A 15,872-nucleotide genomic window follows, 5' to 3' on the forward strand; every position below is an offset into this window, starting at 1 on the left:
CCACCCACAGGGGAGAGCGAGATAATACTTTTATACGAGAAAATTTGGAATGCGATGCGCGAGGAGGCGACTAGGACGAACATTAATACGATAAGCGTGAATGACGGCTTGCTCAGCGACCGTTGAGACATTTTGTACTTATCCGACTTTCATTAGAACGGCACTTCGGCACCCTGAATCCGGATAGCGTGGATTCAGAGGTGCCGAATCGCGTCGTCGAAGCAACGAGTATCGCGGTGCCTTTCCTTCGGCCGACCGACCAACCAACCAACACACACACAATGTTGATTTATATATCACTACCGTAATAATATATCGTTAAGCGTTCTCTCACGGCGGCGAGATCGTATTTCACATTTTCCATGACACGTCGGATTCTCCCATTCTGTAATGCGGCACTAGATGTAATGCAGGGCGATATCGATTTTCCGCGGATTTGTCGCGTTTGAAGGGAACGTTATTAATGTTTGGATCATTTCGATTGTAGGGTAAAAGCACTATATAAATGATATATATATACATATATCCTACCACTGCTGTGTCATACGCGATTGTAGGGAATACTTCTAGCCGCGATGATCGGCGATGATGATACGTACGTACCGTGACCCCGAATGTCAAGAGAAACGGTGCGATTCTCCTTCTGATAATCACGATACTTACGATAATTGCGGAATGGCTCTCAATTGTGTCAGTCGTAGTAAGTCAAGACGAGGGTGATGCGAAAAGCGAGATGACATTATATTATTATATACACTTTTATTGTATAATATACGTATTTTAATTCAGAAAATGTGTGCGAGTGTTGCATCTGCATTCGGAAGGATTTTATCGATTATTTGTAAGAAAGCCTCTTTAGAAAAACACGAAGTTCTGTTAATTAAGCCTAAGTAGATAGTAAATTCAATGATATAATTCGTAATCTTGTTGACTGGAGCTTGGCGGGTAAGAGAGATGTATTTACTTTTTATTTACAAGAATGTAACGCGTAGTTCTCCCTTAATGGGAATAATTTCGTTAGAGTTTCGGATTAATTATATTTGGGTTTAACTAAAAAAGAAAAAACGGGATTATACGATGCGGAATGGTCGGCGGAATAATCAAAAGGAAGGAGGAGAGCCGTTGCTTTTCACGTTCCGCTCATTTTGTTGTACGATGCCACGCCAACGTTTGCGTTTCTCAATACGTTCAGATACAATGTAGCTCCGCTCGATATCCTGTTGTATCTTTATCAAGAGAGTATCGTACATTGAGGCGCGTACCAAGATGCGAATTGAAGGTCTTGCGGTCTGTCAAGTTAAAATTTCACCCTCCAATCCGTTCGTTCACGCGGCCGGAGCCTAGATGCAGCGCTTTGGAAGTTGTTCGGGAAGTTGTGCCGGCGCTTCAATTCACTATGATACCAGACGATGATCATTGACGGAGTCACGTAGGACCTCGGCTGCATTCAACACTACTTGCACAGCAAATTAGATAAGCGTTTTGTCGTGTGTAGTATTACGATGTAGCGTGTGTGAACGCGAACGCAGTTTGCGAAATTGAAGGCACTACGAGGCATCGTGTCGCGATTAGGCAAAATCTAGTCTTAAATAGAATTTCGTTCTCAAGAGTGCAATCAAGAGTATTATACCGCGATATTCTCCAAAATAAAAAAGAGAGGAATAGAGAGAGAGAGAGCTCTCATTAGGCGTTACAAAGATAATAAAACGAGCACACAACGTAAAAATAATACGATTAAGAGTCATCACTTTTAAGCGCTATTATTAGTTGTATATCGCAAACTCATTAGCCTTATCACTGAACAATTGTGGTCAATAATCATTATGTTACAATTCCGTCAATTGTCGATTATATACCACGCTCCTCCAAGTTTCATGCAAATATTTTTTATTTCGTAAAATTCGTAGTTAAAAATTCCTTATTTAAAATTAAGTTTTTTATTTACAAAATCCTTTGCAGAGCGTGAGAAATGATTTTGTAATTTGTGTAGAACAAGAAGATCGTTTCTTTGTGAATACACTTGAACGATATACTTTATGATCTCGCTATGAGCACGGCGGCGTTCGTAATGCCTTCGTTTTGCAGTCCGCAGTAGCGCAGAATTTTAACATTGTTGTCGGTAGTGATTACTGTCTGATCGGAATAAGCGCTCGACCATTGTCGCATCTTGTATATATTATATATTGTACGAGTATTACACGCGTGTGTGCTGCATACACACAGAATTACTCGAAAGAGTTACCGAGTTTAATTACGCACTGCGAGTAATATGCATCCGATCATTAAAAGTATCGCGAAGAACGCGAACGCACTCTCTATTGCCGGAGATTCGAGATTGGCGAAAACTAATTGTTTTAACTGATTAACTCTGTATGCATTGGATGCGTTGAAACCGGGAATTTTATAGCGTGACAGATTGAATTTACAAATTCTTTGCAAAATTTCGTCTTCGTTTACTTTTAAGGCAAAACAGCTCATACAAATGTTTCATATGAAAGTCGTATCTTAAGATTACACAGACGTCGTTCTGTGATCGGCAAGCAGTCTGAATGAAAATTTCCTTCCTTCTGCTCAAGGAGAACGGAACGACCGGTCGTTTTATTCGAAAGATTTTGCGCAATATTTGTTGAAAGAAGGAAAAAGTGTGAATTTATCTTGTTCGCCGCACTTTTTCTGGGCATCCTGTGTATATTTCTCAGATATGAGATTGCAAGAGGAAGAGCAATTGCAACATTGGTCCAACGTTCAGACGATCAGTAAATTAGTCAGACTTAGCTTTTGCTCCCGATTATCTTGTAAGACGTTTAGACGAATTGAGCCTCGACTCAACATTGCGAATTGCGTTTTTTTTCTGATACACTTTTCTGCGGTCCTCGAAGTGTGTTCGTGGCAGTTTTTCTATGAAAATTAGAGCACGTAGACATATACATATATTTACACAGGCAACACATGGAAGACACTTTGACAATTCGACAATTTCTCAAGTATTCCATTCAATACGATATCATGAACATTTAATGTTATTATGAGTGTATTAACGCCATTAACGACTTATAATTACATAAATCATGTATGGGGATGTAACACACATTTAATAAATACTTTTGCAAATCAACCCACGCTCCTGCGTCATTCTTCATCATCGTCTTCATTTATTCATTGTGAAATTTGCCCGTGAAATCGTTAATCGAGAATGTATATATATTTATCAAGGTACGATTCACATCACATTTTGCAGCCGTTATCTTACTTATTATCTTTTCTCACGTTCGCACTAATATTAACATTGATAATCAGTAACGTAATTAATTAAAATAATTAAAGTCCAATAATTAATAATTTAATGTTTACATGTATATTTTAAATAAATGCTTGTACGCGCGATCTCTTATATTCTTATATATTAATTATATATAATTATAATTTATATAATATATATAAATATATTTATTGATCTATGTCTGCAATTTTCAACTTTTATACAATTCATATATAATGTTTTTAGTTATTATACTTACATTTTTTATTATTATAATATCAGTATTAATATTTTTTAATATTTAATATCAGTAACATAATTAATTAAAATAACTAAAGTCTAATAATAGAATAATTAATACAATAATCTAACGTTTACATGTGTATTATAAATAAACTATTTGCGTGTACGCGGGGTCTCTTACATTCTTATTTTATATACATTCATATGATATTAATTGCATAATTTATATAATTTATTTATTAAAATTTATATAATATATATATACAAATATATTTATTGACCTATCCACAATTTCCAATTTTTGTTTCACACAATTTATACATAATATTTATATTACGTATTTCTGTAGTTATTATATTTATTATAAATATATCAGATTCTGCAGCGTTTCATCTTCCGCCCGACTATCGTGACTACATCCCTGACGGCCCCTCACACTCCACCCCTCGATTTACGTCGGGAGAGTTCGACCCTGCTTGGAGACGCTCGTACTAGTCCGCGCGCGGCGGATAGTCGACGGCGGTGTGATGACAGGTGATCGGACGGGAACGGGGGGCAGGCGGCGGCTTTTCGCAAGTTTTTCGTGAGTAATCTGCACACGCGTAAGGAGCAAGAGGAGGAGGAGGAGGAGGAGAATGCTCGGAGAAGGCGCGTTATTTTCGCGGCGCCAGTCCGCGCGCAATTAAATCGCGCCGCTGCATCCATCCATCCCCCGCGGGGCCGCGCTCGCAGCCCCGTCCGTCGTGCTCGCTCTATCACGCCGTCGACGCCGAGGCAGGAAAGCAGCGGGGGTTATGAGGCACCAACGCCGTGGCAGTCGCGCCGTCACACGTTGCCCGTCACGCGTTATCGTCGCGCCCGACGGATCTCCCAGCGGAGCGGATCTCGACCATGGCGGAGAAGTGCAAGGTACGTGCTGCAAGGCAAGGTGGTGCGAGGCTCGGGAAGTCGACTTCCGCGAGCCGAGATCGTCTCGATCAGCTGCCAACGTGGCGAACCACAACAGCTGACGCGATCGACCAACGACGGCGCGTCGAGAATTCATTTATCAATTACTCGAGCGATCGCGATTGCGACACGCGTTCTCGAGCGAGCCTTCCTCACACTTTCTCTCTTCTTTCTCCCCTCTCTGTCTCCCTCGCTCTCGTCTCCCGACGCGATATCCAAGTCTCCGCGTTGCGTTCCGTATCGTGAAACGCAAGCGGATTTCCGCAGCTTTCGGTCTTCCAAGGAAACGATGTGTCTCGACGTTCCGTGACGATCCGTGACGATTCACGTATGATAGCAGTTGGTGCGTAATGCGTCTCGTCTGTCGCCCGAAATAATCTACGTGTCCACTGCGAGATCTACCTTGCATCCCTGTACGGTACATTTCTGTCGAACGTCTTGGCTAATGCGATTAAGGGGGTCATACAATATTTATAATGCAGTTATAATTGCAGTGATATATATGCTATGCAGCGTATGCTGACTGGTAGCATGGTAGCTGTACTAGTTATAGGTTATCGTGCCTCCTAAATAATAATCATAGGCTCTAGGGTACGGTCAAAGTCACGCTGCGAAGCGCTTCTAGACACTTTCTATCCTTCTTCTCATTTGACAGAAGGAAAAGGATAGAAAGTGTCTAGCAGCACTTCACAGCGTGACTTTGACCGTACCTTAGTCCACCGTTAGCACTGCGAGTGCTACAAAACTGGAAATTGTATAATATGACAGATTCAATTAATAAATTCTTTGCAAAATTGTAAAGTACACTTGGTTGTGTGTAAATTGTCAAGTAACTGATCAAGTGATCATCACGCAGGAGTGTGGCTGTAAGTGCGGCACTTGCGCTCAGGACAGCAGCCAGCAGCAGCACTGTGACATGCATCTGCATGCGGAGATAGAGAACCTGCGGCAGCGCCTGCTCGAGAGGGACAATCACATCGTGACGATGGAGACGCAGTTCCTGAACGAGGCCGACAAGTTCCCGAACGGGGAGCTGGCCTCGATGAAGGAGGAGCTGCTGATATGGCAGGAGAAGTACTCGCGCCTGCACGAGGCGCACAAGAGGGTCCAGAAGGTCAATCAGAGTCTGGAGGACAAGCTGCTGCGCATTGTCGACAAGTGCGAGACGGAGAAGGGCGCGCTCACCAAGGACATCGCGACCTTGTCGCACAGATTGGCCGACGCGAACTGCACGATCCACCGGTTGACGCAGGATAACGTGAGTGTGTTTCGTACAGCCACGTGTTTCATTCGCAAGACTCTGACGTGTGATTGTATGCCTCTCTTCTAGGAAAAGTATAGGAACGACGTGAGTCTGGCCATCCAGCTGCTGCAGTGCAAACCCGCGAATTTTGTCGGCCAGAAATACGACTCGGTAAGATCGGTTGCGCTTTGCTCTTTAAGACAAAGATCGCATTTTTAGTTATGAATTTTACGCCTCGCGTGCGCATCGCGAGAGGAAGTTTAGCCGAAATGTCGTTTACATTTCGCTCGTATACTCGTATAACGTCGCGCTGACGCTTCATTTTTATTTTATGCGCCAGCAATGCCAAGTAACGCGTGCGTGCGTGCAAACAATTCGTCCACCTTCGTGCTTTCCAGTCTTACTTACTCGACCTTTTACGGGCGCGATAAAGCAGTGAAACCGAGCAAGTGCGTGTTGCATAACATCATAATATCCTTTTGATAAACGCAATCATATGATTGCAGCGTGTTACTCATAGTTTGGCGATCTTTTATAAGTTCTTAAGATAAACAGAACGAGCAGGCGCTAGCGTACAATATAGCACAATTTGTGGGTTTTTTTTAAATAATGCAAAGATATACTAGATACATACGTATCTTTATTTAAAATTTATGTATCTTTGTTTACGTAAGAAAATATACATATCTATTTTAAATTTTTTAAATGTTCTATAATATTTTAAAAGTATACGATTCTATAGTATAATATTTAAAATATATTTTTTATTAAAATATATTTTTTTAAGTTAGGCGCAGGCAAGTCAGTGCTTGACCGTTTTTTACCTGGTGAAATTTGAAAACAGTGCTTTTAATATCTTTACATTTTTAATATTATTTTTTATAAGTTTAAATAAATTATTAATTTTATAATTTAAAATTAAATTACAGCTACCGTCGGAGGTGCAGGCCAAAGTACGGACGTACGTCGCGCAGAAGCGCTGTGCCACGCAGCCCGATCCGGCGCAGTCGGACGTGAAGAGCATCACCGTACCGATATCCACATTCCCGCCGACGGCGATGGTGTACAACATCACGAAACCCACGGTGGAGAAGCACAGCGACGACGACAACAGCGACGACGGCAAACCGCCGATGGACATTGTGTCGGCGGCGATAATGGCGAAGGTCCTGGAGGACCGCGAGAAGGAGCGGATTTTCGCCAAGCATTGCGAGACGTGCACGTGTCACCGAAGCATCCTCACGGTGGACGCGGAGACGCAGACGTGCGCGTCCGACGCGCTGTCCTACCTCGAGGGACGCGCGCGCAGCATCGAGAGGCAGCAATCGGAGGCGCTCAACGGCGAGAAGTACTCGGGCAGAGACAGACTGCAACCGAGTCTGCCGGCACACGCGCTCTTCTACGAGATCAACGAGAACGGCGAGAAAATTCGCCGCCACGTGAACGGTGAATGTGCCAAGTACGTGCCCGTGCCGGCCGCGTGCATCAAGGACAAGTTGATCATCGGCGGCAGGAGCAGCAGGAGCACCGCTCAGGAGCACTGCCCGACGGAGGCGAACTGCGCGAAGAACAACAACTGCAAGCGGAACTCGCTGCAGAATCACGAGAGCAAATGCTCGCCGTTGTTCTCACGATTGAACGATCTCAACCGGTTGAACAGCGACAAGACCAAACCGCTCAGGGTCAGTAACAACAACAACAACAATAGCCGCAAATACGAGTCCTCAACGGTTGAAGGTAAATCTGTTGCCAGGTGCTGCAATAAGAGCGAGAGGAGTCCCTGCGAGGAGCATCACGGCGGCAGCACCGTAGTTCAATTGTTGCCTGACAACCGGCTGACCGACAAGGATCAGACGCACATTGACATCATCAACGACAGGCTGTGGAAAAACGAGTGGACGAAGCTGCGATCGGAGACGGGCGAGAACAAGTGCCGGGCGAGTCGCGGCATCGAGCTGGACGTTATCAACGACCGCGATTGGAGGAACGACAATCGCTCGGCGGCGGCGGAGCCGCGGCACGCCGCGCAGTTCACCCTGATCGAGGTCAAGAGCCCGGAGAGCAGCGTGGCGAACCACCACGACGGCCAGACGGAAGTGGCGACCAGCCCGAGCTTCAGCAGCGACAGCATGGTCATCTCCAGCTCCGATCCGTCCAGCAGTTGCAGCGACGTCGCTCAGTCGCTAACCGTCACCGGCGGTGCCTTCAACGCCACCGCCAACAGACCCAACGCGAGCCAATCGCGCGTGACCGGAGCGCGGAATTGCCTGGTGCGCGTCACGCCGGGCTCCAAGAACATCCTGCTGGACAACGCCGGCCAGTACAAGGCCGTGCTGTACAGCAGCGGTAACGGCGGCAAGGCCAACACCGCACTGGTGCACGTGAAGAAGGCGTCCCGGGCCAGTTCCGAGCGCTCGACCTCCACCGGCAGCGAGGACAATTCATCGCAGATGTTGCTGCAGGATAATCAACTGCAGCGGGTCGCCGAGTGGGTGCAGTCGTCGATGTGCCTCGACAATCCCGCGGCCCACGATAGCAATAAAGCTAAGCGGCAGGCGCAGAACGCCGCGCGCGACGACTCGTCGTTACCGTCCGTGTACACGAACACGGACCTCCTGACGAGACGTCAGTCTTCGGAGCAGGACGCGGGAGACTTGGCTCGCGACGCTGGACCAGCCGTGCCGAGGAAGTCGTCGAAGAACATTGAGAGCTACATCGAGGACATGAAGAACCAGCTGAACAACGCTAGCTCGTCCGAGCGACTGGAACCGGACGAGAGTGAGAATCTTATAACCTTCGAGGTGTCGGACGAGCAGTTGGAAAAGGATTCTCGCAGGAAGGATTTGGACTACGAGGTGAAGATCACGAAGGAGATGGAGGAAACGTATCTGAAGCTAGCGGCTAGCCTGGACCCGGTGACGCTGAGCCTGTCGAGCACCAGCGACGCCGAGCTGACGATCGAGAAGTACAGGCAGGAATACAAGAGGCTCCACGTGTCGCAGCAGCGAGTCCAAGATAAGGCGGGATCAAAAGCTTAATCTGTAATCTCAGCGAATCCTTCGGAGACAATTTTGACTATATCAAGCAGGGAGTTCCTTTAAAGATATAACGTTATATAAAAGAGCGTTATTTTTTGTAACTATATTAAAGTAAGGCTGTACCACAAATCAAGTAGTTTAGGGAGAAAGAGAGAGAGAGAGGGGGGGGGAGAGAAAGGAAGAGTCCTACGCGCTGCTGTAAATCAATTAATTTCGTTTCACTTGCGTTCGCGAGCGAGATGTAATAGATGGGTTGATTTCGAAGCGATGTATCGCAATAAAAGTTTCAATCGAAACAGAGTTGAATGCAACACGGTAAATTTGTAACGTCTATCTCTCTCTCTGTTACGCAATTGATAAATAATTGAAGGGGCATTTGGGCAATCACACATTGTGTTATGTAAAACAATTGCTGTCTTTTTCACATGATTTTTATCGATGATGCTGCTACCTCGCTGTCACGATAAATATGAATTAGGAATAAATTTCCAAAAGAGGAATGTCAGTTTTCAATACCGATCTGTGAATATGATCTCTGCATTCATTGAACTATATTTAAAATTTACTCTATGTGTTTTTGTTTTTTGATTAATAAGAAATTTTATTTTTGTAACATATATAAATATCGTCAGGTTTCTTCAAACTTGACGTGTTTATAATTAGTTGATGAATTAGCATATCATTTCGCATATTTATGTACTAAATTAAAAAGAAATCTGTTAATTTATTTGATTTTAAGCGTTTTATAATTTTAAGCGATATTTCGTGAATTCGAATCTTCGAGCGATTGTTGGTGAAACGTAGCTTCGAGTTGCGCCGTGTTGCATTGAGACTCGTTATTTGGTCACTATTGAAAAATTAAATGTTAATTTCACTTGCGCCGTAATTGCGATAATTCGTGCGACTGATGTATATATTGCAAGAGTGTGTGTGTGTGTGTGTGTGTGTGTGTGTGTGTGTGTGTGTGTGTGTGTGGTGTGTGTGTGTGTGTGTGTGTGTGTGTGTGTGTGTCCAATTTGGCGATTATTTAACGAAGACGCAAGAGGATATATAGTTTATTCTCGGTCTCGAAACGAGCGCGAGACGAGCGCACGTGATTGAATATAAAAGCGACAATATTCTAGTTAACTTGTGAATGGAACGCTCGCAAAAAAAATGATACAGTTCCAGTTAGATATTATTTTACAAAATAAGATGTTGATTTCGCCTCATAATGTATTGCATTACGTACTCACGTACTTGACCATACCAAAGCTAGCGATGCAAAGCTCGCGTGAAGAATCCATTTCGATCCTTTGCTCGCGGAATTATTCTTGCCATACGACGCTAATGATCGCTGAATTTCTATCGCAGCGCGAATGCATGCAAACGCTGATACCCAAGTAAGCAGCCGCCAATAAACGTACTCGGCTTTTACGCAACGTCGGAGTGAGATCGCACTGTGGACGACGCACACACCGGTGCAAAGGATTGAATGATAACGATTGGTTAATCCTTTCGTCAAGCCTTCTTAACTCTAGCTTCCCACACACAGGGGTGCCCGAAACCCCAAGTAAAATAAAGTAATTCACGATTCTTAAATGTAATTTTTTTCACAAGCGAATATTTTACGAATTACTTTCTTTTTCAAATTTTCCTATAGGCATATTCCTTGATGTGTGTATCGATGGAAAAAAATGATTTTAAATCAGTCGATTGTTTTCTTATATTTTTAACTAAATGTGGGGTAGCCACATAATGTGGGAAGCCCGTGAAAATTGAAAGTGTGGGAAGCTAGGATTAACGACACTACTATTAGACATTAGTCGATAGATTTTATTGCAGCGATGTTACTGTCCGTAATTTCGTCGATCTGATAATGCCACGTTCTGTATATTTAATCCATGTACAGATTACGTTAAGTTTATTAAAAAAAAGGATACACGAAGAAATTCAAATTCGTTCCACAAAATGTGTTCTCATAAAATCACGTTCCAGGCTCGAGGGATTAAGGAATCAGCCAGTGTATAAATTAATTTGTGCCGTTCTGTGGATTGTATTTAGCGAAAGTTCACTTCCACCTTAGCAGTCATAGTCTCGTCAATGCCTTGTCAAGCCCGTATCAGACTACGTATTGGAGATTGGAATTTGAACCAATCAGAACAAAGCAGACCGAGATTGCTTTGTTCAATCGTAGTTTGATACGGGCTTTACACATTCTACAAGAATCATTTTGCGTTAAGTCCGACGAAACTATTCGTGATCTGATCTTTTCAACGCTGCTCTAAATTCGTCGCGGCATTTGCATGGTTTAATACGGGACTTGTCGTTGGCTCGAGTGTTGTACTGATCATCCGAGTTAACTAAAACTAACTTCTGGTTAACGCATCTCGTTCTTTCCTTGGATCATATAATTCCGTTTAAGCACGGAAATTCAATTCGAGCATTGTAAATTATATTTTACAAGAATTCAACTCTCTTTAATTAATTTGGTAATTGGATGTAATTAATTATTTATTCCGAATCTTAATTGTCTTAAGTTAATCGTGAAATCTCAATTGTAATTGTACCATGCGTTTAATCCGAATATGTTTTTACTCTCAGAAGAGACGGTGCTAATTAACACAAATTGGATAGAAAGGAACTCGGGGAGATTTCTGCATCGACTTGAGAAATTCGGCTGATTCGGAATTCAGCTCGACAAGATTGCCAAATGCCGTTCGCGCTGGTTCGGATTACCGGAATTAGCGCTCACCGGCGTTGATGCAATTTCTTGCTAATGAGAGCGACGTTGCGACTCTTCTTCAGCAGTATTAGTTCCGACGCGCCGACGACGTCGACGACGAGGTGCGCCATCGTCGTCTAGGTACGCAGATACAAAGTATGTGACAATATATACCTCACGCTTCTCGAGTATCGCGCAACATTCAACGTCCACGTCCACGAGGACCTCGTGAACGCGAACGGATCAGAAGGATCGTGTGTGAGTCATCGGGAGACGTATCGCTGCGCAAAGTCTGAGATACGAATGCGGTAATTTGCACCGTACCAGCTAACGAAATAATAGTCAATAGTGCGTCACGCGAAGAACATATTTCTTCCATTCGCCGCGACGTTGCTCGACGTTTATCAGTCATTCGCTGCATACGATTAACGTAAAAATGTGTAGCGATTAATCAAGTTAATGGGGCATGAAATTTACCGTCATCCGTCATTTCGCTTGTTTATTGCCTATCGCGATATCTATCTTTTGGTTGAGTATTGTTATTTCGCAGCCATCGTTAATTAAAACGCTTACTTGTAAAATACTTGAGGTCTCCATAACGATATTCTTTCCGAAGAAAATCCTCAGAGACACAAGAGAAAACATTTAATATTGCAAATATAGTTTACATTTAATTTCAGTGTTTTACGACAAAATATCCAAAATAATATTCTTTCTTACAATTACAATATTCATTCAAAAATTAATAATATTCCTGTGTATTGTACAAATTAAATTATGAAACTGATTTTGTTTTAAATGTGTCCGACTTGGATGGTGTCGGTAGTTGCGTTGTTCCAACTTCCGCAGCAACGTGCGATATTGACGGTATTAATTTAATTGATACTGTAAATATCGATCTCATGTTTGCGATATCTGAACAGCATAAGGACAGCAAATATTAATTAGTATGCTAATCACTTTGCGCATCTCGATCGTCCCCGACGTAGGACGGATCAATTGTGTTTGCGAATAACAAGCAATTCGAATGCGAACGATCCTTGAACCACGAAGAATGGATCGATAATTATAGTCGAAATTGATCGCAAAATTAATGGTTAAATGAAGCCGCGAGAATCGGCTCTCGCAACAAAATAATCCGCATATGACAACCGTATCATTTACTCAGCAGTCGAATGTATCATATATTTAACGTGGCAATGATTTTACCACATTAAACTGTACATATATATAAATAAAATGCGTTTAAAGCTATGTAGCGCGTCGTCCGTGTAATATTGTCATTTAATTTATTATGTAATAATATTTAATTTATATTTCATAATACAAGGCGCATTTTGTTGCATTTCTTGTATTTTTAGTCCTTAGACATTCTCTTTATGCTTCGAATTATCATTATTATTTATATCCTTAGATGCATTTAGATCATAATTTTAAAGCTTTAATTTCGTATCAATTTCTTGTCGTTCACACTTTAAGGTTTTACACGTTTAAATATTAACTGGTATTTGTTGTTTACAGATTATATATTAAAGGTTTGCACCGTCGAATGTTTATTCTTTCCAAAATTAAATTTCATTGAACTCTATTCGCGTTTAATAAAATTAGAAAAGTTTCAAGTCGGGGTAAGTGTCTCCAATGGACAGTGTTTTCCGTTATCTAGATAAAATTATCTAGATTTTCATTTAGATGCGATCATTGTTTATTTTATCTTTTATCTATATATAATTAAAGTATGTGGCATCTTTATCTGCATCAAATAAGAAAAGTAGTATATTTTAGCAACACTGCCAATGGATGACTCTCAGTCCGTGCGGTCCTCGAATACATATTTGATCGCGACATGCGCAAGAACGGCGTAGAGGGCTTCGAGGCGTTCACGTTTCGACGATTATCTAGGCGAAGTACTGTAGATCCAGTGTATTATGGGCCGTGCCCAGTTTCGTTCAATCAAGCTAATGTTCCAATAATTCGGAGCCGACCGTCTAATGAATGAATGAATAGCCTCGCCTGAGAGGTTCGATTATAGACGGCTTATAACGCTGCGTATTCCGGCGCTACCCGGTCGCGCTCTTAGCAAGGTCTGCGCAGCCTCGCAGCACGAGGGCGGAAGGGTGGAGAGCACGTGGGTGGACGTTGCCGTTGCGTGCGAAACTCCCGAGTTTATTCTCCCTTTCCCTTTGAAAAATCGGTCAAGTTAGCGTCCAGAATAATCCGATATAATCTACCAGAAAAAAAGTTCTGGCTCTTCCCCAAAGAGTTCTAGAGGTCCTGCATGTCCTTTCCTAATGATCAATGTAGAAAGTAGGACTTCGAAGGTACAAGATGCCAATTTCGCAGTTCAATCACACGAAAATTTAAATAACTTTTTTACTTATAATAACTTTTCTATTTCAGTCAGAATCGATTTGAGCCGTGTAAAGGCATTACATGCCTTCCGTTGGGATCCTTGAGGTGCTCTCCAATTGCTTCCTTTCGACGAACACCTTGGGACACTGATCAGTGAAGTAAAAGTAAGCGCGAAAAGTAATACAACCCTTTAATTCACCCCTTTAATATTTTCGCAAACAGAAATTCAATTCTGAGGCTCGCTAAAGGGATTCATGACTCACGTGAGTAATGACGCGAGACGAAATCATCCGCGGGCAATTTGCCGAATCCCGAAAAATCCGGATTTCACGGGGGATTCACGCCGCTTGATGTCTCTCCGCAGCCTCCCGCGGTGCGGCCTCATCTCTCGCGGAGCGGACGCGGTTCTCCACGCGCTCCGCGCGAGGGTAGCTCGCGGAAGCAACGCGTGTTGGTCAACGCGCCCGCGCCTCCCCGAGTGACCAGCGCGTCGTCGGCGCGTATCCTGCCAGGCCGGCAGGCGCTATAAGTCGCGGTCGGGCGATCCCGCGCCAGTGAGGACGCGTTCGTGTTCGCGCGAGGACGCGCGCCGACGAGCCGACAGACGGCTCGAGAGGACGACGCGATCTGCACGCGCGGCCGCGATCTTCCCTCCTCCCGTGCGCGCGACCGGGGTTTGTTTGCGACCGTCGTCGTAAATGGTGCCGGGGGTTACCGCGACACCGAGACGTTTCCGTCCACCTGCGAGACAGGTAAGACCGACGACGATGATGACGATGATGACGTGATGGCCGCCTCTGCGAGGCCCGCAAAACGCGAGTGTGTCGAGTGCCTTCCTCGTCGAAATTACTGCAAAGTATTTTGCTGAAAAAGAGCGAGCGAGTGGCTCGCTGACCTTTCGACTTACCCTTTTACTTCTTCCTAGCGAGTGAAGGGTTGCTTGCAAATTGGTGAGGGATGACGGAGATTCCTTTCACAGATCTCGATATTTTGGATCTTGCGAGAGACGTTTCGGGGTGGTTTCGTGCACGACATGCGGGAGTCTTTGCCGCGCGTGCTGCAAGTTGTGTGCGCTAAACGAGGTGGCACTTTGGGGTGACTGTTGCGTTGGGTCTGGAGAACGACCTTGTCGATCGATCGCCCGCGGATGCGTACTCGATGACTCCCGCGATAGCGGGAACGATTTTTTCTTCACGTATTTCGAAACCTCTCGAGGATCCCCGCGCGACGCTAAGGCGCTTGCGGATCGCAAATTGCAAAGCCGGAGCGGGTAGAAAGGGCATACTGCGATCTCGCGAGCGGTGCACCTCGCCCGACCGGTGGTGTATGTTAATTAATAGCGATTGTAAGACACGGAAACACTTGCGTGCTGACTGATTAAAAAAAGGAGGAAGAGAAAGAAAGACGCGGGGCAAATGTGTTTCCCGTTTTAATTACGCTGTCACAACGCGAAGCGCGGAATTTTACTTGTGCAGTAATTGTGACATGCTTTCTCGTATCCACCTAAATGACGCGTTCCGATCCTTGAAGACACCTGCTCGAAATTAATCAAGAGACTGTTCAACGACGAATAAATGCAGTTAACGATTGCATCTTCCGATTATTATTATTATGATTATGATGATTGACTGTACAGTCATTGGGATCTTTCATGAGTTCCAATTGCCGGTCAATTGGTCGGCGAATTGGTTGGCCTTGAGCGATTGCGATCGGCACAATTTTCCCGAGACGCGAGAGTTCCATCGCCCACAGCCGGGACTTGACTGAATCAGATTAAAAAAATCGCGTGAATCGCTTTCGTTCATTCAGCCGAGGAAAGTTTTGCACGTCTTGACCGCGCTCGCGCGCGCGGTCTACGTACTTGAATCTGAATCAGATCGATATGGAGGAGGCGGCGCCTCGTGCGAATGAAAAAAATCTTCTTAGGGAAGTATCGATCCTGCGGGATACCTGCCGGACTGTTTTATACTTTAACGAGGCCGATTAACTCTCCGCGAGCCTAAATCTCCTTGTCAATGAAATCTTTCTAAAGAAATGGCTGCGCGCGTACTCGTCGTGATGCGATTCGTAGCGTAACAAATTCTAAAC

At 44.1% G+C, this 15,872-nt stretch overlaps 2 protein-coding genes across 5 annotated transcripts in view; both read left to right on the plus strand.

Annotated features, from left to right (window-relative positions):
- The first annotated feature begins 3,825 nt into the window (after nucleotides 1–3,825).
- Nucleotides 3,826–12,689, plus strand: LOC105284385. 4 transcript variants are annotated; one of them, XM_011347828.3, is made up of 4 exons: nucleotides 3,826–4,411; nucleotides 5,307–5,708; nucleotides 5,781–5,864; nucleotides 6,623–12,689. In XM_011347828.3, the coding sequence occupies exons 1-4, from the start codon at nucleotides 4,394–4,396 to the stop codon at nucleotides 8,729–8,731; spliced, it is 2,613 nt and encodes an 870-aa protein (XP_011346130.2). In that variant the 5' UTR covers nucleotides 3,826–4,393; the 3' UTR covers nucleotides 8,732–12,689. The 4 variants fall into 4 exon arrangements, with proteins under 4 accessions (XP_011346130.2, XP_011346131.2, XP_011346132.2 ...); XM_011347829.3 differs by lacking the exon at nucleotides 3,826–4,411 and adding an exon at nucleotides 4,458–4,868; XM_011347830.3 differs by lacking the exon at nucleotides 3,826–4,411 and adding an exon at nucleotides 4,458–4,863.
- A 1,663-nt stretch (nucleotides 12,690–14,352) lies between these two features.
- The window catches only part of LOC105284384 (protein stum), a 35,734-nt gene continuing 34,214 nt past the window's right edge, over nucleotides 14,353–15,872 (plus strand). The window contains exon 1 of the mRNA XM_011347827.3: nucleotides 14,353–14,536. The gene's annotated coding sequence lies outside the window, so the exon portion shown is untranslated. The remainder of the gene's footprint in view (nucleotides 14,537–15,872) is intronic.

This window comes from Ooceraea biroi, chromosome 3 (assembly GCF_003672135.1).
Source record: "Ooceraea biroi isolate clonal line C1 chromosome 3, Obir_v5.4, whole genome shotgun sequence".
In the NCBI taxonomy this organism is placed as follows: Eukaryota; Metazoa; Arthropoda; class Insecta; order Hymenoptera; family Formicidae; genus Ooceraea; species Ooceraea biroi.

Coding starts and splice junctions, on each gene's coding strand:
- LOC105284385 (XM_011347828.3), top strand. Junction 5,709..5,780: donor ACCGGTTGACGCAGGATAAC/GTGAGTGTGTTT, acceptor CCTCTCTTCTAG/GAAAAGTATAGGAACGACGT. Junction 5,865..6,622: donor TCGGCCAGAAATACGACTCG/GTAAGATCGGTT, acceptor ATTAAATTACAG/CTACCGTCGGAGGTGCAGGC.